This window comes from Ictidomys tridecemlineatus, chromosome 10 (assembly GCF_052094955.1).
Source record: "Ictidomys tridecemlineatus isolate mIctTri1 chromosome 10, mIctTri1.hap1, whole genome shotgun sequence".
Classification (NCBI taxonomy): domain Eukaryota; kingdom Metazoa; phylum Chordata; class Mammalia; order Rodentia; family Sciuridae; genus Ictidomys; species Ictidomys tridecemlineatus.
Window position 1 is genome coordinate 130,216,954 of NC_135486.1, and position 24,844 is coordinate 130,241,797.

Consider the following 24,844-nt stretch of genomic DNA (forward strand, 5'->3'; position numbering starts at 1 on the left):
TCTTTTATTAGACACAGTGTCTCTGGTGTAATGCCTAAGCCCTTGATCCACTTTGAGTTTTGTGCAGAGTGAGAGATAGGGGCTTAATTTCATTTTACTTCATATGGATTTCCAGTTTTCCCAGCCTCATTTCCATTATTTCATCACTAAGTAAAACTCCATTGTGTATATATACTACATTTTCTTTATTCATTCATGCATTGACAGGCATCTGGGCTGATTCCATAATTTGGCTACTATGAATTGTGTTTTAAAAACAATGAAGTGGCTATACCACCACGCTATGCTGATTTTAGTTCTTTTGGCTAAATACTGATGAGTGGGATAGCTGGGTTATATAGTGGTTACATTTCTATAGTTTTTTTGAGAAATCTCCATACTCCTTTCCAGAGTGGTTTTACTAATTTTCAGTCCCACCAACAATGTATTAGAGTACCTTTTTCCTCACATCCTCACCAGCATTTATTTGTGTTCTTGATAATTGCCATTCTGACTATGGTGAGATGAAATTTAGTTTTGATTTGTATTTCCCTAATTGCTAGAGATGTTGAACATTTTTTTCATGTATTTGTTGGCCATTTGTATTTATTCTTTTGACAAGTTTCTGTTTAGTTCTTTTGCTCATTGTTGTCTGGGTTTGTTTTTTTTTTTGAGTTCTTTATATATTAATTCCCTGTCAGAGAAGCAGCTGCAAAAAGTTGGGGGAGCTAATTCTTAACAGAGATTAGTAGGCCACTTTGGTAGACTCAGACAGGAGGATTTGGGATTTGAGATTTCTGGATCAACTTAGATATTCCTATCCCATGTATCAGGGTTCCATTCTTTTTCAACAACAGCTATAATCTGGCAAGCAGACCTGCCTTGGTTGAGAGTTGGACTTTCATGGAGTTTATCTAATCTGAAAGTTAGGCTTTGATCCTCTTACTCAATTTTCTCTGCCCTTCCATTTCAAGAAATGAAAGTCTTATTATATACTACCAAATAGATCCTTTCTCTTTCACACTTGACTTTCAATGTGGTTCCCTGGGAACCAATACTTGTAGAAGAGAGAAAAAGGAATCAGGAGTAGACAGCAGAAGAAGTCAAGCTTTGATGCAGGTCAGATCGCACCTACAGTAGACCTCATGGAAGCTCTGAATTACTCAGCTGGTACAAAGATGACCAAATATTTTATACTTGCATCAGTAAGTGGATGTGTACTATTGAAGAAGAGGTGTCACTTTGAGGCTCTCTGCAGCTGAAATCATCCATGAAAAGTATGATGGCTAAAAGCAGATCAAAGTTAGTACTCTTGGAAGCTAGGAAGCAGCTCATTCATTGAAGGGGGATCTGGACAGTGCATTCAATCCCTTTACTTTCTCAGACATATCTAGCTTCCATCAGTGAATATGTTCACTCCTAGGATAAAGTGCCAAGAACTCCTTTTGAAACAAGTGAAGAATCTGTACAGAGATTTTAATTAAAGATTAGATTGGCAATAGGGCAAGTAAAAAGGAGTAAAGACAAGTCCTAGATTATTCTGTTAAGTAAATATATAGATGATGGTGTTATTTACTGAGAGAGAGAGAACACTGAATGTATTTGAGCAGTGGAGGAAGTGAAAAATGAAGATGTTAATAAGCAGTAACAGTGCTCCCACTGAAACCAAAATTTTTTGAGTGTTTTTATGTGCTGTTTACTGTGCATTTTACAGATATTTCATCTTTTTCACTGAATGAAGTCTATTTTTGTCTCATTTGTAATAAAAACACTTGGAGAAATAATGGGATAAAGTTTCCAAAATTTGATGAAAAACATTACTTTATGCATCCAAGAATTTATATGAATTCCAAATTTACACAAAAGATCTACATTAGTCATATAAAAGTAAAACTATTCAAAATCAAGGGCAAAGAAAAATTTTGAAAGTGCTTAGAGAAAAATGACTCCTCATAGGCAAGGATACCATGAAATTAGCTTTCCATAATATAGAAACAATGGAGTCTAAAAGTTAGTGGTACTGAAAGATTTATCAACCAAGAACTCTATCTATATCAATATTTTTCACTTTTTATGGTTGATGAACTATATTTTCTCATTTTGAAATGTATGGAAAACATATTGGAGTTTTGGCTTAAAGAGCCTAAGAAATTTAGTTTACTTGGAGTTTAGGATTCCAAGACTAACCAGACTAGTTCATTAGATTTTTCCACATAAAATTTCAGGCCTTGACCTAAATATTTCTTCTTCTTCTTCTTCTCCTCCTCCTTCTCCTCCTCCTCCTCCTCCTCCTCCTCCTTCTTCTCTCTCTCTCTCTCTCTCTCTCTCTCTCTCTCTCTCTCTCTCACACACACACACACACACACACACACACACACACACACACCTCGGTCTGGCCCTGTTCTTTCAACATATTGAAATTGTTGTTCAGGAGCAATGACAAATTCAAGAATTCAGAAGCCAAATATTCTCATAAAATCTCTCTGCATTATACTCCCTTTTTTTTCCATACTGGAAGTGTGATTTGGCCCAGAGATTATTATTCAATTTAAGAAAACTTAATGAAGGAAAAAATCTGGAGATAACACTCCCCTGTTCAATCCTAGTCATTAGTAAAAACCCCTTCCTCTTTTCTGTTGAACAAAAATTTAAAATTTCTTTTTGTTGCTATTTTTCGGACCATGCATCTTCTCACTATAGTAGTAAAACTTGTAACATTAGATAGAACAGGACTTTTGGTCAGTTTGTAGTTTAGGTAATAACAAAAAACACATAATATGCAACTAAACTCTGGGTAAAAGCTAGCATATTATTCAGAATTCAAGGTGGTAGAAGAGGTCATTATGGCTTTAAGGTATTCTGCCTTCTAAAATATTAGGGATATGAAGACTATTAGAAGTTTATGGCCAAGACCCAGAACCATCTTGGAATAACATCTAGGGATGAATGAGAAGTTACAAAGAGACATGTGTATTGAAAACCAATGGCTGACTTCTTCCAGAGATACTCAAGAATACAGCAATAAATATTCAATAATTGAATGAATGGGTCACTAGCATGACTTGGAAAAATCCTGGTCAAAATCCTGAGGTTATGTAAAATTAAGAGTAATACCTAAAGCAATAATTAATATTTTTAAAAATAATTTGACTGGTGGAGGTTATGAAGCCTAACAATCTTACTCAGTTTTAAATAAGTTGATTCTGTGGTCACAACCACATACATATAAAAGATAGTGCATGAGTAATACAGTAATTTCTGTCAAAATTGATACATGATAAATAACTTATTTCCTTGAAGGTAAAGGATTCAGTTTAGTAATTTAAAACTCAAACTAAGACAAGAGGCTTACAATTCTAATGAGTTCCATATAATTAAACAATATTTTCTTTATGATATAATTGAGATAGGTATACATAATTTTATACATTCTGGCCTATGTTGAACTTTTTTTGTGTGTGTTGTATTTAAAGTCCACGTTAGTTACTCACCGTCTTCAATCTTGTGAATACACTGAAGAAATTAAAAATAATGTTATGAAAAACAAAGTTCTTCAGGCTCCAGAATGCAGTCTCCAGAGAAAAAAGCAAGAGGAGGAAAACTAAACCCATGACAGCCAGTGTAATCAGAAACTTTGCAATCCCATGTTCTCCAAAACTATAGATATTGTTCTGAATAACTGAGGATGATAAAAAAGATAGCCTTACTTTAAAAACTAATACGAAGTCTAAGATGATGCCAAATAGTAGAAAATAATTTATAAGTTAGATGAAGTAAATTATAAAATATGGAAAATAAGTAATTATCTTGATATCTTGTTTAATCCTCCTTAATATTTATAGTTTTTATAAAATTACTTTTGTCATTTATTTTCCCTCTAGTTTTTAAAAATCGGTTTTTGATATAGGACAATCTTACCACGTATTCAAGGAATTTCAAAGGCTGGGCCTTTGTGAACAGAATACTTACTAAATGAAGCCTACAAAATAATGATATTTATAATATGTATAACCACTACTGTAGGCCACACAGAATATCCTTAAAGACTTTCAGAAAGAACATTTTTTAACAAAGTTGACTAGGTAAGTTTTAACATATAGACTAAAATGTAAGTGGGCTATGACTGATTGATTTTAACCTTGCTATAGAGAAAGTTAGCTAAAGTAAAGAGTTGAATTTTGGATATGAGAATAGAAAACATCTCTGAGATATGAAGATAATTATTCAATTTTTATAAGAATTATATTTTGTTTGATTTGTACCAGTTCATGGATATGTATTTTAGTAAAATATATAAAAAATTAACCTTTCTGTGTATATTGAGTGCATTCACAATGTTGTGCAACCATCACCACTGTATCCATCTAGAATATTTTCATCATTCCAAGAGAAAAGCTAGTGTCTATTAAACAATCACCATTATCCTCTTTCCCTAGTTGGTTCAACAGCTTGGCTATTGTGAATTGTGCTATTATAAACATTGATGTGGTTGTATCCACAACCACATATTACTGTATGCTGATTTATTATTGTATTTATTATTGTTTTGGTATGTTGATTTTTAGATCTTTTAGATATATACCAAAGAGTGGGATAGTGGTCTTTGATCCACTTTGAGTTGACTTTTGTGCAGATTGAGTCATATGATGGTTTCATTCCTAGTTTTTTGAGGAATATCTATATTGCTTTCCAAAGTGGTTGCACCAATTTATAGTCCCACCAACCATATATGATTCTACCTTTCCCCCCACATCCTTGCCAATACTTATTAATATACTATTGATAATTTCCACTCTGCAGCAAGATGCTATCTCAATGTACTTTTGATTTGCATTTACCTAATTGCTAAAGATGTTGAACATTTTTTCATATACTTGTTTTAAGAAGTATCTGTTTAGTTATTTTGCCCATTTATTAATTGGGTTATTTGTGTTTTGGTGTAAAGTTTTACTGATTTCTTTACATATACTGGGTATTAATGCCCTATCTGAGAAGCAATGATCTTCTCCCATTTTCTAGGTTCTCTCTTCATACTCTAAACTGTGGAGGACTTTTTGATTTGATGCAATCCCAATTATTGATTCTTGGTTTTATTAATTGTGCTTTAGGAGTCTTGGTAAGCAAGTCATTTCCTGTGCAGACATACTGGAATGTTGGGCCTACACTTTTCTTCTAGCAGTTACAGATTTTCTGGTCAATTCCTAGGTCTTGGATCCACTTTAGAGTTGACTTTTGTGCAGATTGAGTTTTTTTTTTGTTTTGTTTTGTTTTGGCCTGCTGCAATCTGCTGGTGAATATCTCTAGTGATTTTTGCCCCCTATAGTGGGAATCAAATCCAGGGCTTTGTGCATGCTAAGTAAATGCTATACCACCAAGTCTAATGAGCTTTTCATTTCTTTTTTTGTATACTTCTGTGCTAGAATTTCTATTTGGTCCCTTTTAATATTTTATATATCTTTAGGACTCTATATTTGGTGAGATGCCATTCTTTCCTCTTATTTTTTGACTAAGGTTTCACAAAACTGTTCAAGGACAGTTGATTTAAAGTCTCTGAGAGTCCAGTATCTCGAGTTCCTCTGGGTCAGTTTCTGTTAGTTTCTTTTTATCCTGTGAAGAGTCATGCTGACTTGTTTTTATGTATTCCACAGAAGTTTTTTTTGTTGTTGTTGAAAACTGGACATTTTGAATTAAAGTATGGCAATTTTAAAAAATCAAATTTTCTCCTATCTCTTGGTTTTATTGTTGCATGGTGTAAGTTATATTTGTATGTTTAATAATTCCCATAAAATGTTATGTTTTGTCACTGAAAACCATACTAGTAATTGACAACTATTGATTTGACAACAATATCCTCATGTTTGAAAAAACAAGGAGGAAAACATCCTTTCTTTTCAAATTGGTTGAATTGGGGCACTCCTTCAATACTGAGGTAGAACATGTGCAACTCTGATTTAGCCTTTAATTTTTGCTTAAACAGAGCATAAATATTCAACAGCATTGAATCTGTGGTCTTCTGAATTCCCTCCCCATTTTAAGTTTCTGCTTAACACATTGCTTACTATGCTCCACCCCCACCACATGTCTTTTTCACCAGCCTATTCCTTTCTAAACTTTTCTGTCTTCTTGATTCTTGCCTATCTATTGCCTCTTGCCCTAGTTGGCCACAGTTAACAAAGGTGCCCAGGAAGCTGCTCTCTCTCTCAAGTTCTATATGTATGGCAACCCCTGAGTTTCTTTCTTGGGAATATAATTTGCTCTAATTCAGTGCCCAGTTGAGAACAGAATGTGTATTGCCCGTCTGAAGCCAGTGAGCATATCAAGAATGCAGGCCACAATCCCTACAGCTACTGCTGGGGATTGAATAAGTTAAAATTCCATAATGTGATCTTACCAAAATTTAATGGCTTCTTTCTTCATTAAATTTTCCTCTGGGTTTTTCAAGTTTTTCATTAGGTTCCAGATTCCAAAATTTTGATTCTGACAATTGTCATCACCTTAACCTTTGTTTCAGTGAAGGGAGAGATCCTTGAAGATGCCTACTCTATCTATTTTTGGTCTCAAATTACTTCAGTATATCAACTTGTTGATTTTCCTTCAGTGATCTTGTCAAGCATTCTAAATATTTTAATAATTTATCTGTAGATTTTAAAAAATCATTTTGTGTTACTTTGGGGCTTTATTAATGTTGTTCAAGGTCTGTGGAGCGTACTCTAAAATTCTTTATTATGCTTCTAAGATTTATTCATATTGTTGCCTTCAGCTGAAGTTTATACATTTTCATTTCCCTGTGATAGTCATCCTGTGGGAAAAAATCTTTATGTCATTTATCTGTTATATGTATCTGTAAGTAAATGGTCTTATACCATTTATATTTTTTATAATTATAAAAATTGCTGAAAAAATATTTATCAAGGTTTATATCCAAAATCTTGGAGTGGAGATATTGTTATCTACATGTAAAAATTTTCCCATATTTCTTATTGGTACATTATAGTTCTATATGACGATGGGATTTGTTGTTACATACATTCACATATATGTATCACATATGTTAAGTACGTGTATATAATATAACTATATAATTTAACCAATATCCATCCCCAGCACTCCCCCCACACCTCCCACCCCTTGGTCCCTTTCCTCTACTGATCTCCCTTTGATTTTTAAGAGATCCACCCCACTACCTTTATTTTCTTTTTTCCTCTCTAGTTTCTTCATAAAAGAGAAAATATATGGACCTTGACCTTCTGAGTTTGATTTATTTTGCTTAACATGATGGTCTCTAGTTTTGTCCATTTTCCTGCAAATGTCCTAATTTCATTTCTCTTTATGGCTGAATAAAATTCCATTGTGTATATTATTTTCCTTATGTATTCATTCACTGATGGATACCTAGGCTGGTTCCATAGTTTATCTATTGTGAATTGTGATGCTATGAACATGAATATTCATGTATCACTATAGTAAGAAGACTTTTAATTCTTCAGGATAAATACCGAGGAATGGTATAGCTGGATCATATGATGGTTCCATGCCTAGTCTCTTGAGGAGCCTCCATACTGATTTCCATAGTGGTTGTACTAATTTATGGTCCCCACAGTGTAGAAATGTTCCTGTTTCTCCACATCCTCTCCAGCATTTATTATTTTCTATATTCTTGATGATTGTCATTCTGACTGGTGTGAGATGGAATCTCATTGTAGTTTTGGATTTCATTTCCCTAATTGCTAACAATATTGAACATTTTGTCATGTATTTGTTGGTCATTTGTATTTTGCATGTCAATTTTTGTTAATGTCACATTATTTTCTGAAGTAGCAGAGTAAATTACATCCACTAACAGAGTATAAATATTTCCATTGCCTCACATCTATATACTTGCTGTTCTTAGACTTTCTTCTGCATGTTAACCATTTCATTATTATCCAATCCAAATTTGCATTTCCTTGAAGAAAAAATGAAGTTTATCAAAACTCCTTACAGACGATAGGGTATTTTCAGATCTTTAAAAAAAACTTGTTCTTATTAGTTATACATGGCAGTAGAATGCACTTTGATACATCATACATAATGGAGTATAACTTCTCATTCTTCTGGTTGTACATGATGTATAATCACACTAGTCATTTAGTCCTATATGCACATGAGGTGATTAATGTCCGATTCATTCTACTATCTTTCCTACTACTATAACCCCTCCCCTTAATTCATTCTCCTCTGCCTAATCTAAGGTAACTCTATCTTTCCCTAGGCCCACCCCCCAGTGTGAATTGGCATCTGTATATCAGAGAAAACATTGGCCTTTGGTTTTTTGGGATTGGTTTATTTCACTTAATATTCTTCCGCTCCATCCACCTGCAGGCAAATGCCATAATTTTATTTTTCTTTGAGACTCAGTAATATTCCATTGTGTATATATACTACATTTTCTTTATCCATTCATCTGTTAAAGAACACTGAGGTTGGTTCCATAGGTTAGCTATTGTGAACAGAGCTACTATTAACATTGATATGGCTGTGTATCTATACTATGCTGATTTTAAGTCCTTTGGATATAAAATGATGAATGGGATAGCTGCGTCAAATAGTGGTTCCATTTCAAGTTTTCTAAGGAATTTCCATACTGTTTGCACCAATTTGCAGTCCCACCAGCAATGTATGAGTGTCCCTTTCTCTGCACATCCTCATCAACATTTATTGTTGCTTTATTCTTTATAGTTGCCATTCTGAATGGAGATGAAATATTAGTGTATTTTTACTTTGCATTTCTCTAATTACTAGAGATGTTGAATGATTTTTCATATATTTGTTGATCAGTTGTATTTCTTCTTCTGTGAATTGTCTGTTCAGTTCCTTAGCTCACTTATTGATTGGGTTATTATTATTTTTTGATGTTTTCTGAATTCTTTATATATCCTGGAGATTAATGCTCTAAGGTGGCAAAGATTTTTCTCCTATTCGGTAGGCTCTCTCTTCACATTATTGTTTGCTGAGAAGCAGCTTTTTAGTTTGAATTCATCCCATTTATTGATTCTTGATCTTACTTCTTATGCTTTAGGAGTCTTGTTAAGGAAGTCAGATCCTAAGCAAACATGGTGAAGATTTGGGCCTAGTTTTTCTTCTATTAGACGCAGGGTCTCCATTCTAGTGCCTAAGTCTTGGATCCACTTTGAGTTTCTTGCAAGTTGAGAGATAGAGGTTTAACTTTATTTTGTTTCCTATGGATTTCCAGTTTTCCCAGCCCCATTTGTTGACTAGGCAATCTTTTCACCAATGAATGTTTTTGGTGCCTTTGTCAAGTATGAGATAACTGTATTTATATGGGTTTGTCTCTGGGTCTTCTATCCTGTACTACTGGTCTACGTGTCTGCTTTGGTGCCAATACCATTATGTTTTTGTTTACTATGCCTATGTGGTATAGTTTAAGGTCTGGTATAGTGATGCTGCCTGCTTCATTCTTCCTGCTAAGGATTGTTTTAGCTATTTTGTGTCTCTTATTTTTCCAGATGAATTTCATGACTGCTTTTTCTATGAGGAACATCATTTGGGTTTTGATCATAATTGCATTAAATCTGTATAGTGCTTTTGGAGGTATGGTCATTTTGATAAAATTAATTCTGCCTATCAAAAAGCAAGGGAGATGTTTCCATCTTCTAAGGTCTTCTTTCACTTCCTTCTTTAGGGTTCTGTAGTTTTCATTGTATAGATCTTTCACCTCTTTTGTTGATTCCCATGTATTTTTTTCTTTTTGAGGCTATTTTAAATGGGGTAGTTTTCCTTGTTTCCCTTTTTGAGGATTTGTCCCTGATATACAGAAATGCTGTCAATTTATGAGTATTGATTTTATATCCTTCTACTTTGCTGAATTCACTTACTAGTTTTAGAAGCTTTCTGGTGGAACTTTTTGGGTCTTCTAGATATAAAATTATATCATCAGCAAATAGTGCTAATTTGAGTTCTTCTTTCCCCATGCATATCCCTTTAATTTCTTTTGTCTAATTGCTCTGGCCAGTGTTTCAAGAACTATGTTAAATAGAAGTGGTAAAAGAGAGCATCCCTGTCTTGTTCCAGTTTCTAGAGAGAATACCTTCAGTTTTTTTTCCATTTAAAATGATATTGGACTTGGGCTTAGTGTAGATAGCCTTAATGATGTTGAGATATGTTCCTGTTATCCCTAGTTTTTCTAGTGTTTTGAACATGAAGGGGTGCTGTATTTTATCAAATGCTTTTTCTGTGTCTAGTGAAATGATCATATGATTCTTATCTTTAAGTCTATTGATGTGATAAATTACATTTATTGATTTCCATATGTTGAACCAACCTTACTTCTCTGGGGTGAATCCCACTTGATCGTGATGCATGATCTTTTTGATATGTGTATTAGATTTGCAAAAATTTTATTGAGAATTTTTTGCATCTATATTCATTAGATATTGGTCTGAAAGGCTTTTTGGATTTATCTTTGCCTGGATTTGGAATCAGAGTGATACTGGCCTCATAGAATGAGTTTTAAGTGCTCCCTCTTTTTCTATTTTCTAAAATAAATCACAGATTATTGGTATTATTTCTTCTTTAAAGGTCTTGTAGAACTCAGCTGTGTATCCATCCGGTCCTGGGCTTTTCTTGGCTGATAGGCTTCCAGTGGCGTCTTCTATGTCATCATTTGATATTGGTCTGTTTAACTTGTGTATATCATCCTGATTCAATTTGGGAATTGAATTGGAATCAAATCATGACTCCAGAAATCTGTTGATGCCTTTGATATTTTCTATTTTATTGGAGTAAAAGAAGCTTTCAAAATAATTTCTTCTGTAGTGTCTGTCATGATCTTACCTTTTTCATCATGCTAGTAGTTTGGGTTTTCTCTCTCTTGCTCTTCATTAGCATAGCTAAAGGTATGTCAATTTTATTTATTTTTTTAAAGAACCAACTTTTTGTTCTGTCAATTTTTCAATTGTTTCTTTTTTTCTTTTTTTTTTAAAGAGAGAGTGAGAGAGGAGAGAGAGAGAATTTTTTTTAATATTTATTTTTTAGTTCTTGGCGGACACAACATCTTTGTTTGTATGTGGTGCTGAGGATCGAACCCAGGCCGCACGCATGCCAGGAGAGCGTGCTACCGCTTGAGCCACATCCCCAGCCCTCAATTGTTTCTTTTATTACAATTTCACTGATTTCAGCTCTAATTTTAATTAAGTCGTGTCTTCTATTGATTTTGGTGTTGATTTTTTCTTCTTTTTCAAGGGATTTGAAATGTAATGTTAGGTCATTTATTTGTTGACTTTTTCTTCTTATAAGGAATGAATTCCATCCAATGAACTTTCCTCTTAGTACTGCTTTCATGTGTCCCAGAAATTTTGATATGTTGTGTCCATGTTCTCATTTACCTCTAAGAATTTATAAATCTTCTCCCTGATGTCATTTACAACTCATTGTTCGTTCAGTAGCATACTACTTAGTCTCCAGGTATTGGAGTAATTTGTATTTTTTATTTTGTCATTGATTTCTAATTTCATTCCATTATGATCTGATAGAATTCAGGCTGGTAACTCTACTTTTTTGAAAAATGATAAGAGTTTCTTTGTGGCATATTATAAGGTCTATTTTAGAGAAGGATCCATGTGCTGCTGAGAAGAAAGTGAATTCTCTCATTGAAGGATAAAATATTCTATATATGTCAGTTAAGTCTAAGTTATTGATTGTATTATTGAGATCTATAGTTTCTTTGTTCAACTTTTGTTTTGAATATCTATCCACTGGTGAGAGTAATGTGTTAAAGTCACCCAAGATTATTGCGTTGTGGTCAATTTGACCCTTGAATTTGAGGATTTGTTTGATGAACATAGATGCTCCATTATTTGGGACATATATATTTATAACTTTTATGTCTTTTTGGTGTATGGCTTCCTTGAGCAGTATGAAATGACCTTCTTTATGACTTTTGATCAACTTTAGCTCGAAATCTACTTTATTTGATATAAGGATGGAAACCCCTGCTTGCTTCTGCTTCTGTAGAACATATATTATTGGATTCTTGGGTTGAGTGTGATAATAAATTAAATAAGCAGAGGGGATTGTTTTTAGGTAATGAAAATAATCTAACCCTGGGATGTCATGATTGCACAACATTACATAGTTATTAAAAATACTAAATAGAACTATATCCAAAAGAACTAAAAAGAGCATACTACAGGGACACAGCCACATCAAGGCTTATAGTAGCATAATTCACAATAGCTAGACTGTGAAACCAACCTAGATGCCCTTCAATAGATTAATGGATAAAAAATGTGGCATTTATACACAATGGAATATTACTCAGCACTAAAAAATAATAAAATCATGGCATTTGCAGAGAAATGGATGGCATTAGAGCAGATTATGCTAAGTGAAGTTAGCCAATCCCTAAAAAACAAATGCCGGATGTCTTCTCTGATATAAGGGGGGTGACTCAAAATGGGATAGGGAGGAAGAGCATGAGAAGAACATTACCACTAAATAGGGAAGAGAGGTGGGAGGGAAAAGGAGGGAGAAAGGAATTTGCACAGAAGATGAAAGGAGACTCTCATCATTATACAGAATACATGTATGATGTTGTGAGGAGAAAAAAAAAGAAGTGTGTCACATTAGATCGGGTAGAGAGATGTGATGGGAGGGGAGGGGAGGGAAAGAGGGGATAGAAAGGGCAGAAGAATAAAACAGAAATTTTTATTGCTGTATGTATATGGGTGACTACATAACCAATGTGATTCTGCAACCTGTACAATCAGAAAAATGAGAAATTATACCCCATTTGATTCAAATGTATGAATTGTCAAGATCACTGTACTGTCATGTGTAACTAATAAAAATAAATAAATAAATACTAAATAGAGTTAAAACTTGTTTATAGTCTATAAATAATAATAGATCTGTTTTTTAAAAGCAGAAACACAAATTTACATATCAAGTAGGCAAACTAAACTGTGACATAATTTTTGCTATTCAGAAACTTGACCCAAATAATTATATTTCAAACTTACTCATAAAATCAGACTAAAATATAAAAAAAACTTAATAGAATTCTTGTTTTTCTTGATTTTGATCTGGTTGTAACGTTATCTTTATTTGTGAGATACTAAAAACTTACCATTCCAGAGAACTTAATATTCTTTTTAAGTGAAGTGTTCTTATTTATCAAACACAAATAGTAACAACTAACTTGCAGAAGTTCTCTGAGGATTCAAAGTAATATGCATACTGCTATTTGCACATAGTAGGTAACTAGTTAATAATAACCCATTATCAATTTTGTGGTAAATTAATGAAATTTCTTTTGGATTTTATTTTGATGCCTCATCCCTTCCTATCCTCCATCCCTAGTCTGTGAAAATAACTTTGACAAAGAAATACACTCAAAATAGCAAGCCTGACTATCTCCATTGGAGGAAGGAGAGGTTTCACAATTCTTCAATAATGTGAGCTTAAGTGAAGATGGCTGAAATAGAATACGTTGTGTTTAGGGACCTGTGGAGCCTCAGATACTCACATGATTTATTGCAATCCAGATAGATGCTTTTAAATTTCTTGGCACAAAGTTTTTTCACTTCATAGTCATCAAAATATCTGCTGATACTCATTGCAAAGTTGTAACTAGGAAGCACCATTAACACATTACTTATGATACTTCTGAAGAAAGATAGCTCATTCTCTGTAATTAAAAAGATTAGCTTCAATTATAAGAAAGTAATAAATCCCCTCAAAACAACTTCTCCCAAGTGATTAAGCCACTCAGTCTCAGACAAACATCAAACTAGATGATCCTTGGCTAATAATTAGTTGCTAAATTTGTCCACCTTGATAGCCTGTGGTATAGATTTGTCAATTACAGCTTTCAAGAGAAGACTTTGGTAAGAATGTTGCCCTAAAAAGGAACTGAATAAGTACTTCACAGAAAAAGAAAAACAAATGGTATATATATATTATATATTATATATATATAAATATATATATAAATGTTCAACATCTCCAGCAATTAGAAAAATGCAAATTAAAACTACACTGAGATTTTAGTTCATTCCAGTCAGAATGGCAATTATCAGGAATATAAGTAATAATAAATGCTGGCAAGGATGTGAGGAGAAAGGTACCCTCATACATTGTTGGTGGGACTGCAAATTGGTGCACCGCTATGGAAAGCAGTATGGAGATGGTTTAGAAAACTTGAAATGAAACCACCATTTGACCTAAACCACCATTTGAACCCACTCCTCGTTTTGAATGCCAAGGGCTTAAAATCAGCATATATCAGTAATGCAGTCACATCAATGTTAAGAGCAGCTCAATTCACAATACCCAAGCTATGGAAACAACTTAGGTATTCTTCAATGGATGAATGGATAAAGAAAATGTGGTATGTATACACACTGGAATATTACTCAGCCTTAAAGAATGAAAGTATGACATTTGCTGGTAAATGGATGGAAGTGGTGTATATCATAGTAAGTGAAATAAGCCAACCTCCCAAAATCAAAGGCTGAACATTCTCTATGATATGTGGCTGCTAACCCACAACAAGGGAGGCTGTCAAGGGGAAGAATAGAGCCCATGGATTAGACAAGGGGAATGAAAGGAAGGGAGGGGAGATGGGAGTAGGAAAGATAGTAGAATTAATTAGACATAATTTTCCTCATCTTGTATTTGAACACAACCAGGGTAACTTCACATCATGTATAATCACAAGAACAGAATCCTAAATAGAATAAGTTATACTCCATGCATGTATAATATGCCAAAATATATTCCACTGTTATGTATAACTAAAAAGAATAAAAAAACACTTAAAAAAGGAGTGTTGCCCTAGGGTCTTTCTTCTTTGTGTGTGGGTCTGATTTTGTTATCTCTTCCTCCTTTTCTCTTCCCCTATTCCTCTATTTCTTAGCTCTCACATACATACTTAATATTTTCTGATTTCCAAAAAGCGTTAAGTTTTCAGATTTAGTGCTCAGAAGTTTTATTCTCTTATATTTCATCCTCACTTATTTAACATATTTCCTCAAGAAAGGAAAATATTGTGTGAAGTCCTTACCATAAAACTGTAGTACACTCTGAACAATGATACTGCAAATAATTGAAATGTAATTAAAGAGAGTAAGCTTGATGGAGGCAGCAGTCCCACTAGAAAACAGGAAGCTTCCGAGATACATGAGAGGAACAATACACCAGCCGTATAGCATAAAGATCAACATTGTGTCCAGAAAGTTGAAATTCACAACAAATGCATCCACTTCACAGTATTTGAATACTCCCTGGATCATAGAATATAGAGGTAAAAGCAAGGTAAATGATACTGGGCAGTCAGGGCACAACACTTAAAGAACAACCATCTTACTGTCTTCACGAGATGATAAGACTAATGATTACTATTTATTTTTCCATTTTTTAAAAAAAAGCTTTAGAAAATGAGCCTGAAGAGAACTATTTCTACAACAGAGAATATTCCAATGAGCATAATGACTATCCATTTCTGTTTTTTTCTCTTTGGAACATTTTTACTTCCCCCTCTCCCCGCCTATGATCAAAGCCAACATAGTTATGTCTGCATGAAACCAAAGTAAACTTTCATAGAAGGAAAAAAGACCCAGGAAGTAGACTATTTCTCTGAAGATTTCCTGAAGCATTACCTCTCACATTAGACTGTCTTTTAGTTTGTATCCATCTCAACAATCAGGGCTCTCCTTCTTTGATTATATGATTGAATCAGATTGGTGTAAAGTGGCACTTTTATAGATATACCAAAGGAACAAAATAAATAATACAAAATATAGCTAAATACACATTGTTAGTTAATATACAGCAAAGCAATGTTGTATTTTAAATCAGTATAAAAGAGCCATTATTTAAAACAGATATTAGAACAATGGATTAGATATTTAGGTTGAAATCTGCCCCCCCATCATTACTTTGTTCTTGCTTAAAAATAAGTTCAGGAAGGAGGGGAAAATTGCAAATGATGACTTTAGAAAAAATAACTTGTGCTGAAGCAATGATCTGTAAAAGGAAAGCTCTCTGAAGACTTTCTAGAACTGAGATGTACAATACTAATTTGTAATACTGATTCAGCTGTCTAACCCTTTTGTGAGGCTAGCAATTTTTTTTTTAAAAAATGCATTATATGCTTTGATAAATTTCAAGTGCCAGTTTTCAAAATTATGTCTAAAAATAGTCATCTCTATGAGCTTATTATCATTTCATGTACACCTGATTATTTGTTGCCTTATTTATCAATAAATATGCCCTCAATAATGTGGTTAGGCTTGATAGACTATATTTATTTTTTTAAAGTTATACATAACAGTAGGATCCATTTTGACATAACTATTCAAGCATGGAATATATCTTATTCTAATTCAGACCCCAGTACCTCTCTTTCCCCTTCCCTTTCCCCACATCCTGCTCCCTTCCCTCTACTGATCTATCTACCATTTACTCATATAATAATAATTATTATAATAATTTATTATGAATATAAATAACATATCATAATTATTATAAATAAAATTTATATTATTTATGATTATTATAAATAATAATTATTAAATTAATCTTATGGATGTACAATGGTATTCATTGTGGTGTATTCATATATGTACATAGGAAAGTTATGTCAGATTAATTCCACTGTCTTTCCTTTTCCTATCCCCCTCCCTTCCCTTCACTCCCCTTTGTCTAATCCACTGAACTTCTATTCTCCTCATCCCCTCATTGTGGGTTAGCTTCCACATATCAAATATTCAACCTTTGGGGTTCTTTTTTGGATTGGCTTATTTCACTTAACATGATGGTCTCCAGATCCATCCATTTACTGGAAAATGTCAAAGTCATTCTTCTTTATGGCTGAGTAATAATTTGATATCAATACATCTTTATCCATTCATCTGTTGAAGGGCATCTAGGTTGTCTCCATAGTTTAGTCATTGTGAATTATGTTGCTATAAACATTGATGGGACTGTGTCTCTGCAGTATGCTGATTTTAACTCCTTTGGATATATACCAAGGAGTGGGATTACTGGGTCAAATGGAATCTCCATACTGCTTTCCGGAATGGTTACACCAATTTGCAGTCTCACTAGCAACCAATGAATGTATCTCTTCCCACATCCTTGTCAACATTTATTGTTACTTGTATTCTTCATAATTGCCATTCTGAATGGAGTGAGATAAAATCTCAGTGTTGTTTAATTTGCATTTCTGTAATTGCTAGAGATGTTAAACATTTGTCATATATTTGGTTACCATTTGTATTTCTTTTTTTCACATTGGAGAAAAATTTATTGCTTTTCAATAAATATCCACACTCAAAAGAATAAAAGTAGACCCCTATTTCTCACCAGAGACAAAAATCAACTTAAAATGGGTCCTTTTGGATAAGACCCCAAACAAACATAAAACAAAATAAAAATAGACAAACAGGATTGCACCAAACTAAAAACCTTCTGCACAGCAAAGGGAATAATCATCAGAGAGAAGAAACAACCTAAAGAATAGGAGAAAAATTTTCAAACTACACCTCTAACAAGAGGATAATATCCAGAGTACATAAAGAAACCTGGGCATAGTGATGCACATCAGTAATCCCAGCAATTCTAAAGCAGAGGCAGGAGGATTTCAAGTTTGAGATTAGCTTTGGCAGCTCAAAATAAAAAATAAAAATGGGATGTGGCTCAGTGGTAGAGTGCCCCTGAGTTCAATCCTCAGTGCTGCCAAAAAAAAAAAAAAAAAAAAGGCACATGCCTGTTATCCCAGCAGATTGGAAGGCTGAGGCAAGAGGATTGTGAGTTCAACACCAGCCTCAGCATCTTAGCAAGACCCTGTCTCAAAATAAAATATAAAAAAGGGCTGGGGATGTGGCACCATTTGTATTTCTTCTTCTGTGAAGTGTTTGTTCAGTTCCTTTGCCCATTTATTGACTGGATTAGTTGCGATTTTTTTTTTTTGGGTGTTAAGAGTTCTTTATATATCCTGAAGATTAATGCTTTATCTGAGGTGCAAGTGGCTAAGATTTTCTCCCATTTTTAGGATCTCTCTTCACATTCTTGATTGTTTTCTTTGCTGAGAAAAAAATTGATACCATCTCGTTTATTGAATCTTGACTTTATTTCTTGTGCTTTACGAATTTTGTTAAGGAAGTCAATTCCTGAGCTGAGGCGTTGGAGTGTTGGAGTGTTTTCTTCTAGTATGTTCAGGGTTTCTGGTCTAATTCCTGGGTTTTTTTTTTATAAACTTTGAGTTTTGTGCAGGGCAAGAGATAGGGGTTAGATTTCATTCTACTATATATGGATTTCCAGTTTTCCCAGCACCATTTCTTGAAGAGTCTGTCTTTTCTCCCATGTACGTTTTTGGCACCTTTGTCTAATGCAAGATAACTGTAATTTTGTGGGTTAGTCTCTGTGTCCTCTATTCTGTACCATTGGTCTACCAGTCTGCTTTGGTGCCAATACCATGCTGTTTTTGTTACTATTGCTCTGTAGTATAATTTAAGATCTGGTGATGCCTCCTGATTTGCTTTTCTCAACAAGGATTGTTTTGAGTGTTCTGGGCCTCTTATTTTTCCAAATGAGTTTCAAGACTTTTTCCATTTCAACAATGTCATTGGAATTTTGATGAGAATTGCATTGAATCTGTATAGTGCTTTTGGAAGTATGGCCACTTGACAATTAATTCTGCATATCCAAGAACATGGGAGGTCTTTCTATCTTCTAAGGTCTCCTTCAATTTATTCAGTGTTCTGTAGTTTTCATTGTAGAGGTTCTTCACCTCTTTTGTTAGATTGATTCCCAAGTTTTGTTTTTTTAGGTTATTGTGAATAGGATTTTCTCTTTTAGCAGATTTATGATTTGAGTATAGGAACATAATTGATTTATGAGTGTTAATTTTATATCCTGCTTCTTTACTGAATTCATTTATGAGTTATAGAAGTTTTCTAGTGGAGTTTTTTTGTCTTCTAAATATAAAATCATATCATTGACAAATAGGGATCATTTTAGTCCTTTTTTCCTATTTGGATCCCTTTTATTTCCTTCTTTTGCTTAATTACTCTGGCTAGATTTTCAAGGACTATGGTGAATATAAGTGGCATCCCTGTCTTGCTTCTGTTTAGTGGGAATGTTTTGTTTTTCTCCATTCGCAATGATTTTGGCTTTGGGTTTGTTGCATATAATTTTACAATGTTGAGTGATGTTCCTCTATCCCCATTTTTCTAGTGTTTTAAACATGAATAGAAGCTGTATTTTGTCAAAGCTTTTTTGTATCTATTAAGATAATCATGTGATTCCTGTCTTTAAATATGTTTATGTGATTAATTACATTTATTGATTTCTGAATGTTGAACCAAACTTGCATCCCTAGGGCGAAACCCACTTGATCATGGTGCACTATCTTTTTTAATTTTTTTTTTCAATTTGAACGTATTTTTAAAAGAACTTTTGCATCTATGTTCATCAGGATATTGGTCTGAAGTTTTCTTTCCTTCATGTGTCTTTGCCTGCTTTGGTATCAAGGTGATACTGGCTCCATAGAATGAGGGGTTTTGGTGTAAGTTCTTCTTTGAAAGTCTTTTCGAACTCAGCTGAGAATCCATCTGGTTCTGGGATTTTCACTGTTGGTAGGATTTTGATAGCTTCTTCAATTTCATTACTTTTAAAATTTTGTATATCCTCCTGTTTCAACTGGGTATGTCATAAGTCTTTAGAAATTTGTTGATGTCTTTGAGATTTTCTAAGTTATTGGAATATAAATTTTCAAAATAGTTTCTGATAATCATCTATATTTCAGCAGCATCTGTGGGGATATTTCCTTTGTCATTAACTGATTTAAAAACTTCACATTTCCCCCCTCTTTTGCTTAGCTTGGGTAAGAGCTCATCAGTTTTATATTTAAAATTTAGTTATTCATTCCAATTTATTATTTATGATAGCAGAATGCATTTCAATTCATAGTATACATAGAGAGTACAAATTTTCATGTCTCTGGTTGTACATTGAGTCACATTATTCATGTCTTCATATATGTACTTGGGGTAATGATGCCCATCTCATTTCACTGACTTACCTAATCCCTGCCCCCTCCCTTCTCCCCCCTCCCTTTGACCTATCTAAAGTTCTTCCATTCCTCCCATGCTTCCCCCCATCCCCATTATGGATTGGCATCCTCATATCAGAGAAAATATTTGGCATTTGTTTTTTTTGGGATTGGCTTACTTCACTTAGCATAATATTCTCCAACTCCATCCATTTACCTGCAAATGCCATGATTTTATCTCTTGTAATGCTAAGTAATACCCATTGTGTATATGTACCATAGTTTCTTTATCCATTCATCTACTGAAGGGCATTTAGGTTGGTTTCACAATTTAGCTATTGTGAATTTTGGTGCTATAAATATGGATGTGACTGCATCACTGTAGTTTGCTGTTTTTAAGTCCTTTGGGTATAAATTGAGGAGTGGGTTAGCAGGATCAAATGATGGTTCCATTGCAAGTTTTCCAAGGATTCTCCATACTGCTTTCCATATTGGTTGCACCAATTTGCAATGCTATCAGCAATGTATGAGTGTGCCTTTCTCCCCATATCCTCACCAACACATATCGTTATTTGTATTTTTAATAGTTGCCATTCTGACTGGAGTGAGATGAAATCTTAGTGTAGTTTTGATTTGTATTTCTCTAATTGCTAGAGATGATGAACAGTTTTTCATATATTTATTGATTGATAGTATATTATCTTCTGAGAAGTGTCTGTTTAGTTCCTTGGCCCATTTGTTAATTATTTTTTTGGTGTTAAGATTTTTTTTTAGTTCTTTATATACCCTAGAGATTAGTGCTCTACCCTATGGGCATGTGGTAAAAAATTGCTCCCATTCTGAAGGCTATCCACCTCATTGATTGTTCATTTGCTGAGAAGCTGCTTTTTAAATCCATCCCATTTATTCTTAGTTTTATTTTTTGCATTATAGTATTATTATTAAGAAAGTCAGGGCCTATCTGACATGATGAAGATTTGGGCCTACTTTTTCTTCTATTAGGTGCAGGGTCTCTGGTTTAATTCCTAGGTCCCTGATCCAGTTTGAGTTTTGTGCATGGTGAGAGATAGGGATTTAATATTATTTTGTTACTTATGGATTTCCAGTTTTCCCAGAATCATTTATTGAAGAGGCCATCCTTTCTCCAATATGTTTTTGGTGCCTTTGTCTAATATTATCTAACTGTATTTGTGTGGATTTGTCTCTGTGTCCTCTATTCTGTACCATTGGTCTACCAGTCTATTTTGGTGCCAGTATCATGCCATTTTTGTTACTATTGTTCTGTAGTTATAGTTTAAGGTCTGGTATAGTGGTGCAACCTGTCTCATTCTTCTGGCTAAGGATTGCTTTAGCTATTTGGTCTCTTATTTTTCCAGGTGAATTATATGACTGCTTTTTCTATTTCTATAAGGAATGCCGTTGGGATTTTGATCAGAATTGCATTAAATCTGTATAGTCCTTTTAGTAGTATGGTCATTTTGACAATATTAATTTTGCCTATCCAAGAACAAGAAAGATCTTTCCATCTTCTAAGGTCATCTGTAATCTTTTTCTTTAGCAGGTTGTAATTTTCATTGTAGAGGTCTTTCACCTCTTTTGGTAAGTTGATTCCCAAGTTTTTAATTTCTTATACCTTTATTTTTAATTAATTATTTTTTATGTGGTGCTAAGGATCAAACCCAGGGTCTTACACTTGTGAATACTCAACCACAAAGCCAAAATCCCAGCCCCTAAGTATTTCATTTTTTTGGTGGCCATTGTAGATGGGATAGTTTTCCTAGTTTCTCTTTCAGAGGATTTACAATTAATGTACAGAAATGCCTTTGATTTGTGGATGCTGATTTTATATCATGCTACTTTGCCGAATTAATTTATTAGTTCTAGAAGTTTTCTGGTGGAATTTTTTGGATCTTCTAGGCATAAAATCATATCATTGGCAAATAATGACAATTTGAGTTCTTCTTTTCCTATCCGTATTATATCCATTTAATCTCTTTTGTCTAATTGCTCTTGCTATAGTTTCAAGAACTATGTTAATAGAGGGCATCTCTGTCTTGTTTCATATTTTAAAGGGAATGCTTTCAATTTTTTTCACTTTAGAATGATGTTGGCCTGGGGCTTAGCATAGAAAGCTTTTATAATGTTGAGATATGATCCTGTTATCCCTAGTTTTTTGAACACGAATGAGTGCTGTATTTTGTCGAATACTTTTTATGCATCTATTGAGATGATCATATGATTCTTATTTTTAAGTCTACTGATGTGATGAATTGCATTTATTGATTTCTGTATGTTGAACCAACCTTGCATCCCTAGGATGAACCCCACTTGATCGTGGTGCAATATGTTTTTGATATGTTTTTGTATTCAATTTGCCAGAATTTGACTGAGAATCTTGGCATCTATGTTCCTTAGAGATACTGGTCTAAAGTTTTCTTACTTTGATGTGTCTTTTTTTTGGAATCAGGGTGATATTGGCCTCATAGAATGAGTTTGGAAGTGCTCCTTCTTTTTCTATATCATGAAATAATTTGAGGAGTATTGGTATTAGTTCTTTGAAGGTCTTGTAGAACTCAGCTGTGTATCCATCTGGTCCTGGGCTTTTCTTGGTTGGTAGGCTTCATTGTTTGAAATTGATCTGTTTAAATTGTGTATATCATCCTGATTCAGTTTGGGTGAATCATATGACTCTAGAAATTTGTCCATGCCTTTGATATTTTCTATTTTACTGGAGTACAAGTTTTCAAAATAATTTCTAATTATCTTCTGTATTTCTGTAGTGTCTGTTGTAATATTTCCTTTTTTCATCACAGATGTAATTTTTCTCTCCTTCTCTTCATTAGCATGGCTAAGGCTTTATCAATTTTATTTTTTCAGAGAATCAACTTTTTGTTTTGTCAGTTTTTTCAATTGTTTCTATTGTTTCAATTTCATTGATTTCAGCTCTGATTCTAATTATTTCCTGTCTTCTACTACTTTTGGTGTTGATTTTTTCTTCTTTGAGATGTAATTTTAAGTCATTTATTTGTTGACTTTTTCTTCTTTGAAGGAATTAACTCCATGCAATGAACTTTACTTTTAGTACTGCTTTCATAGTGCCCCAGATATTTTGATATGTTGTATCAGTGTTCTCATTAATCTCTAAGAATTTTTAGATCTCCTCTTTGATGTCTTTTGCAACCTCTTTTTCATTCAACAGCATATTATTTAGTCTCCAGGTGTTGGAGTAGCTTCTATTTTTCACTTTGTCATTGATTTCTAATTTCATTCCATTATGATCTGATATTTGCTAAGAGTTGCTTTGTGGCATAGTATATGGTCTATTTTACAGAAGGATCCATGTGCTGCTGAGAAGAGAGTGTATTCACTCATTGATGGATAAAATATTCTGTGTATGTCAGGTAAGTTATTGATTCTATTATTGAGTTCTACAGCTTTTTTTTTTTTTAGCAGCTTTTGTTTGGAAGATATATCCAATGGTGAAAGAGGTGTGTTAAAGTTACCCAGAAATATTGTCTTGTGGTCTATTTGACTGTTGAACTTTAGAAGAGTTTTTTTTTAATGAAAACGTGGTCTTTTTTATTTGATATGAAGATGAAAACCCCTGCTTGTTTCCACAGTCCATGTGAATGATATGTTTTTTTCCCAACTTTTCACCTTCAGTCTGTGGATGTCTTTTCCTATGAGGTGAGTCTCTTGAAGGCAGCATATTGTTGGGTCTTTTTCCCCCCAATCTCTAGTCTATGATTGGTGAGTTTAGGCCATTAAAAAATTATAATTGAGACATGATATGTATTCTCAATCATATTTGTCTGTTTTTGGTATTTATCTTGACTTGGTTTCTCCTTTGATTAGTATTTCCTTTAGTGCAATACCTGCATTTGCTGATTTTCATTGTTGTTTTTCGTTTCCTCCTCACAGAATAATTTGCTGAGAATCTTCTGTAGTGCAGGCTCTCTAGCTTTAAATTCTTTGATAAACCTTTATCATAGGTTTTTATTTCATAATCAAATCTAAAGCTTAGTTTTGCTGGATATAAGATTCTTGGTTGGCATCCTTTTTTTTTTCAGAGCTTGATATATGTTGTTCCAGGATCTTCTAGCTTTCAGGGTCTGTGTTGAAAAATCTGAGTTATCCTAATTGGTTTCCAACTGTATGTAATCTGATCACTTTTTCTTGTGGCTTTTAAAATTGTCTCCTTATTCTGGATGCTAGGAATTTTCATTATGATGTGACTTGGTGTAGATCTGTTGTGATTTTGTACATTTGGTGTTCTGTAAGCCTCTTGTATTTGATTTTCCAATTCATTCTTCATGTTTGGAAAGTTTTCTGATATTATTTCATTGAATAGATTGTTCGTTCCTTTGCTTTGGAACTCTATGCCTTCCTCTATCCCAATAATTCTTAAATTTGGTCTTTTTATGTTATTCTATAATTCTTGAATGTTTTGCTCATGGTTTCTTAACATCTTTATTACTGCATGGTCAACATTCTTTTCAAGATTATATATTTTGTCTCATCTTCCAAGTGATCTCATCTGTTGGTGATGCTTTCTATGGAGCTTTAAATCTGGTTTATTGTTTCTTTCATTTCAAGGATCTCTGATTGTTTTTTTAGAACCTCTATATGAGAGTAGTGATTATACAACATATCAAAATCTAATAAACTTTTGCTTCCTGTGTTTGCTTTCGTAGCTTTTTATTGAAATGATCTTTTTCTGCCTGTATTTGTTCTCTTTTATCATCTTTTAATTCACAGAACATTTTAATTATGTACATCCTGAACTGCTTCTTGTCATTTCTGCTTTTG

At 33.6% G+C, this 24,844-nt stretch overlaps 1 protein-coding gene across 1 annotated transcript in view; it reads right to left on the minus strand.

Annotated features, from left to right (window-relative positions):
* The window catches only part of LOC101976331 (phospholipid-transporting ATPase ABCA3), an 87,638-nt gene that overhangs the window by 18,150 nt on the left and 44,644 nt on the right, over positions 1–24,844 (minus strand). The window contains exons 13-15 of the mRNA XM_078024727.1: positions 15,031–15,259; positions 13,505–13,656; positions 3,471–3,658 (exon numbers count right to left, since the gene is read on the minus strand). Coding sequence (XP_077880853.1) covers positions 3,471–3,658; positions 13,505–13,656; positions 15,031–15,259 — 569 coding nt within the window. The remainder of the gene's footprint in view (positions 1–3,470; positions 3,659–13,504; positions 13,657–15,030; positions 15,260–24,844) is intronic.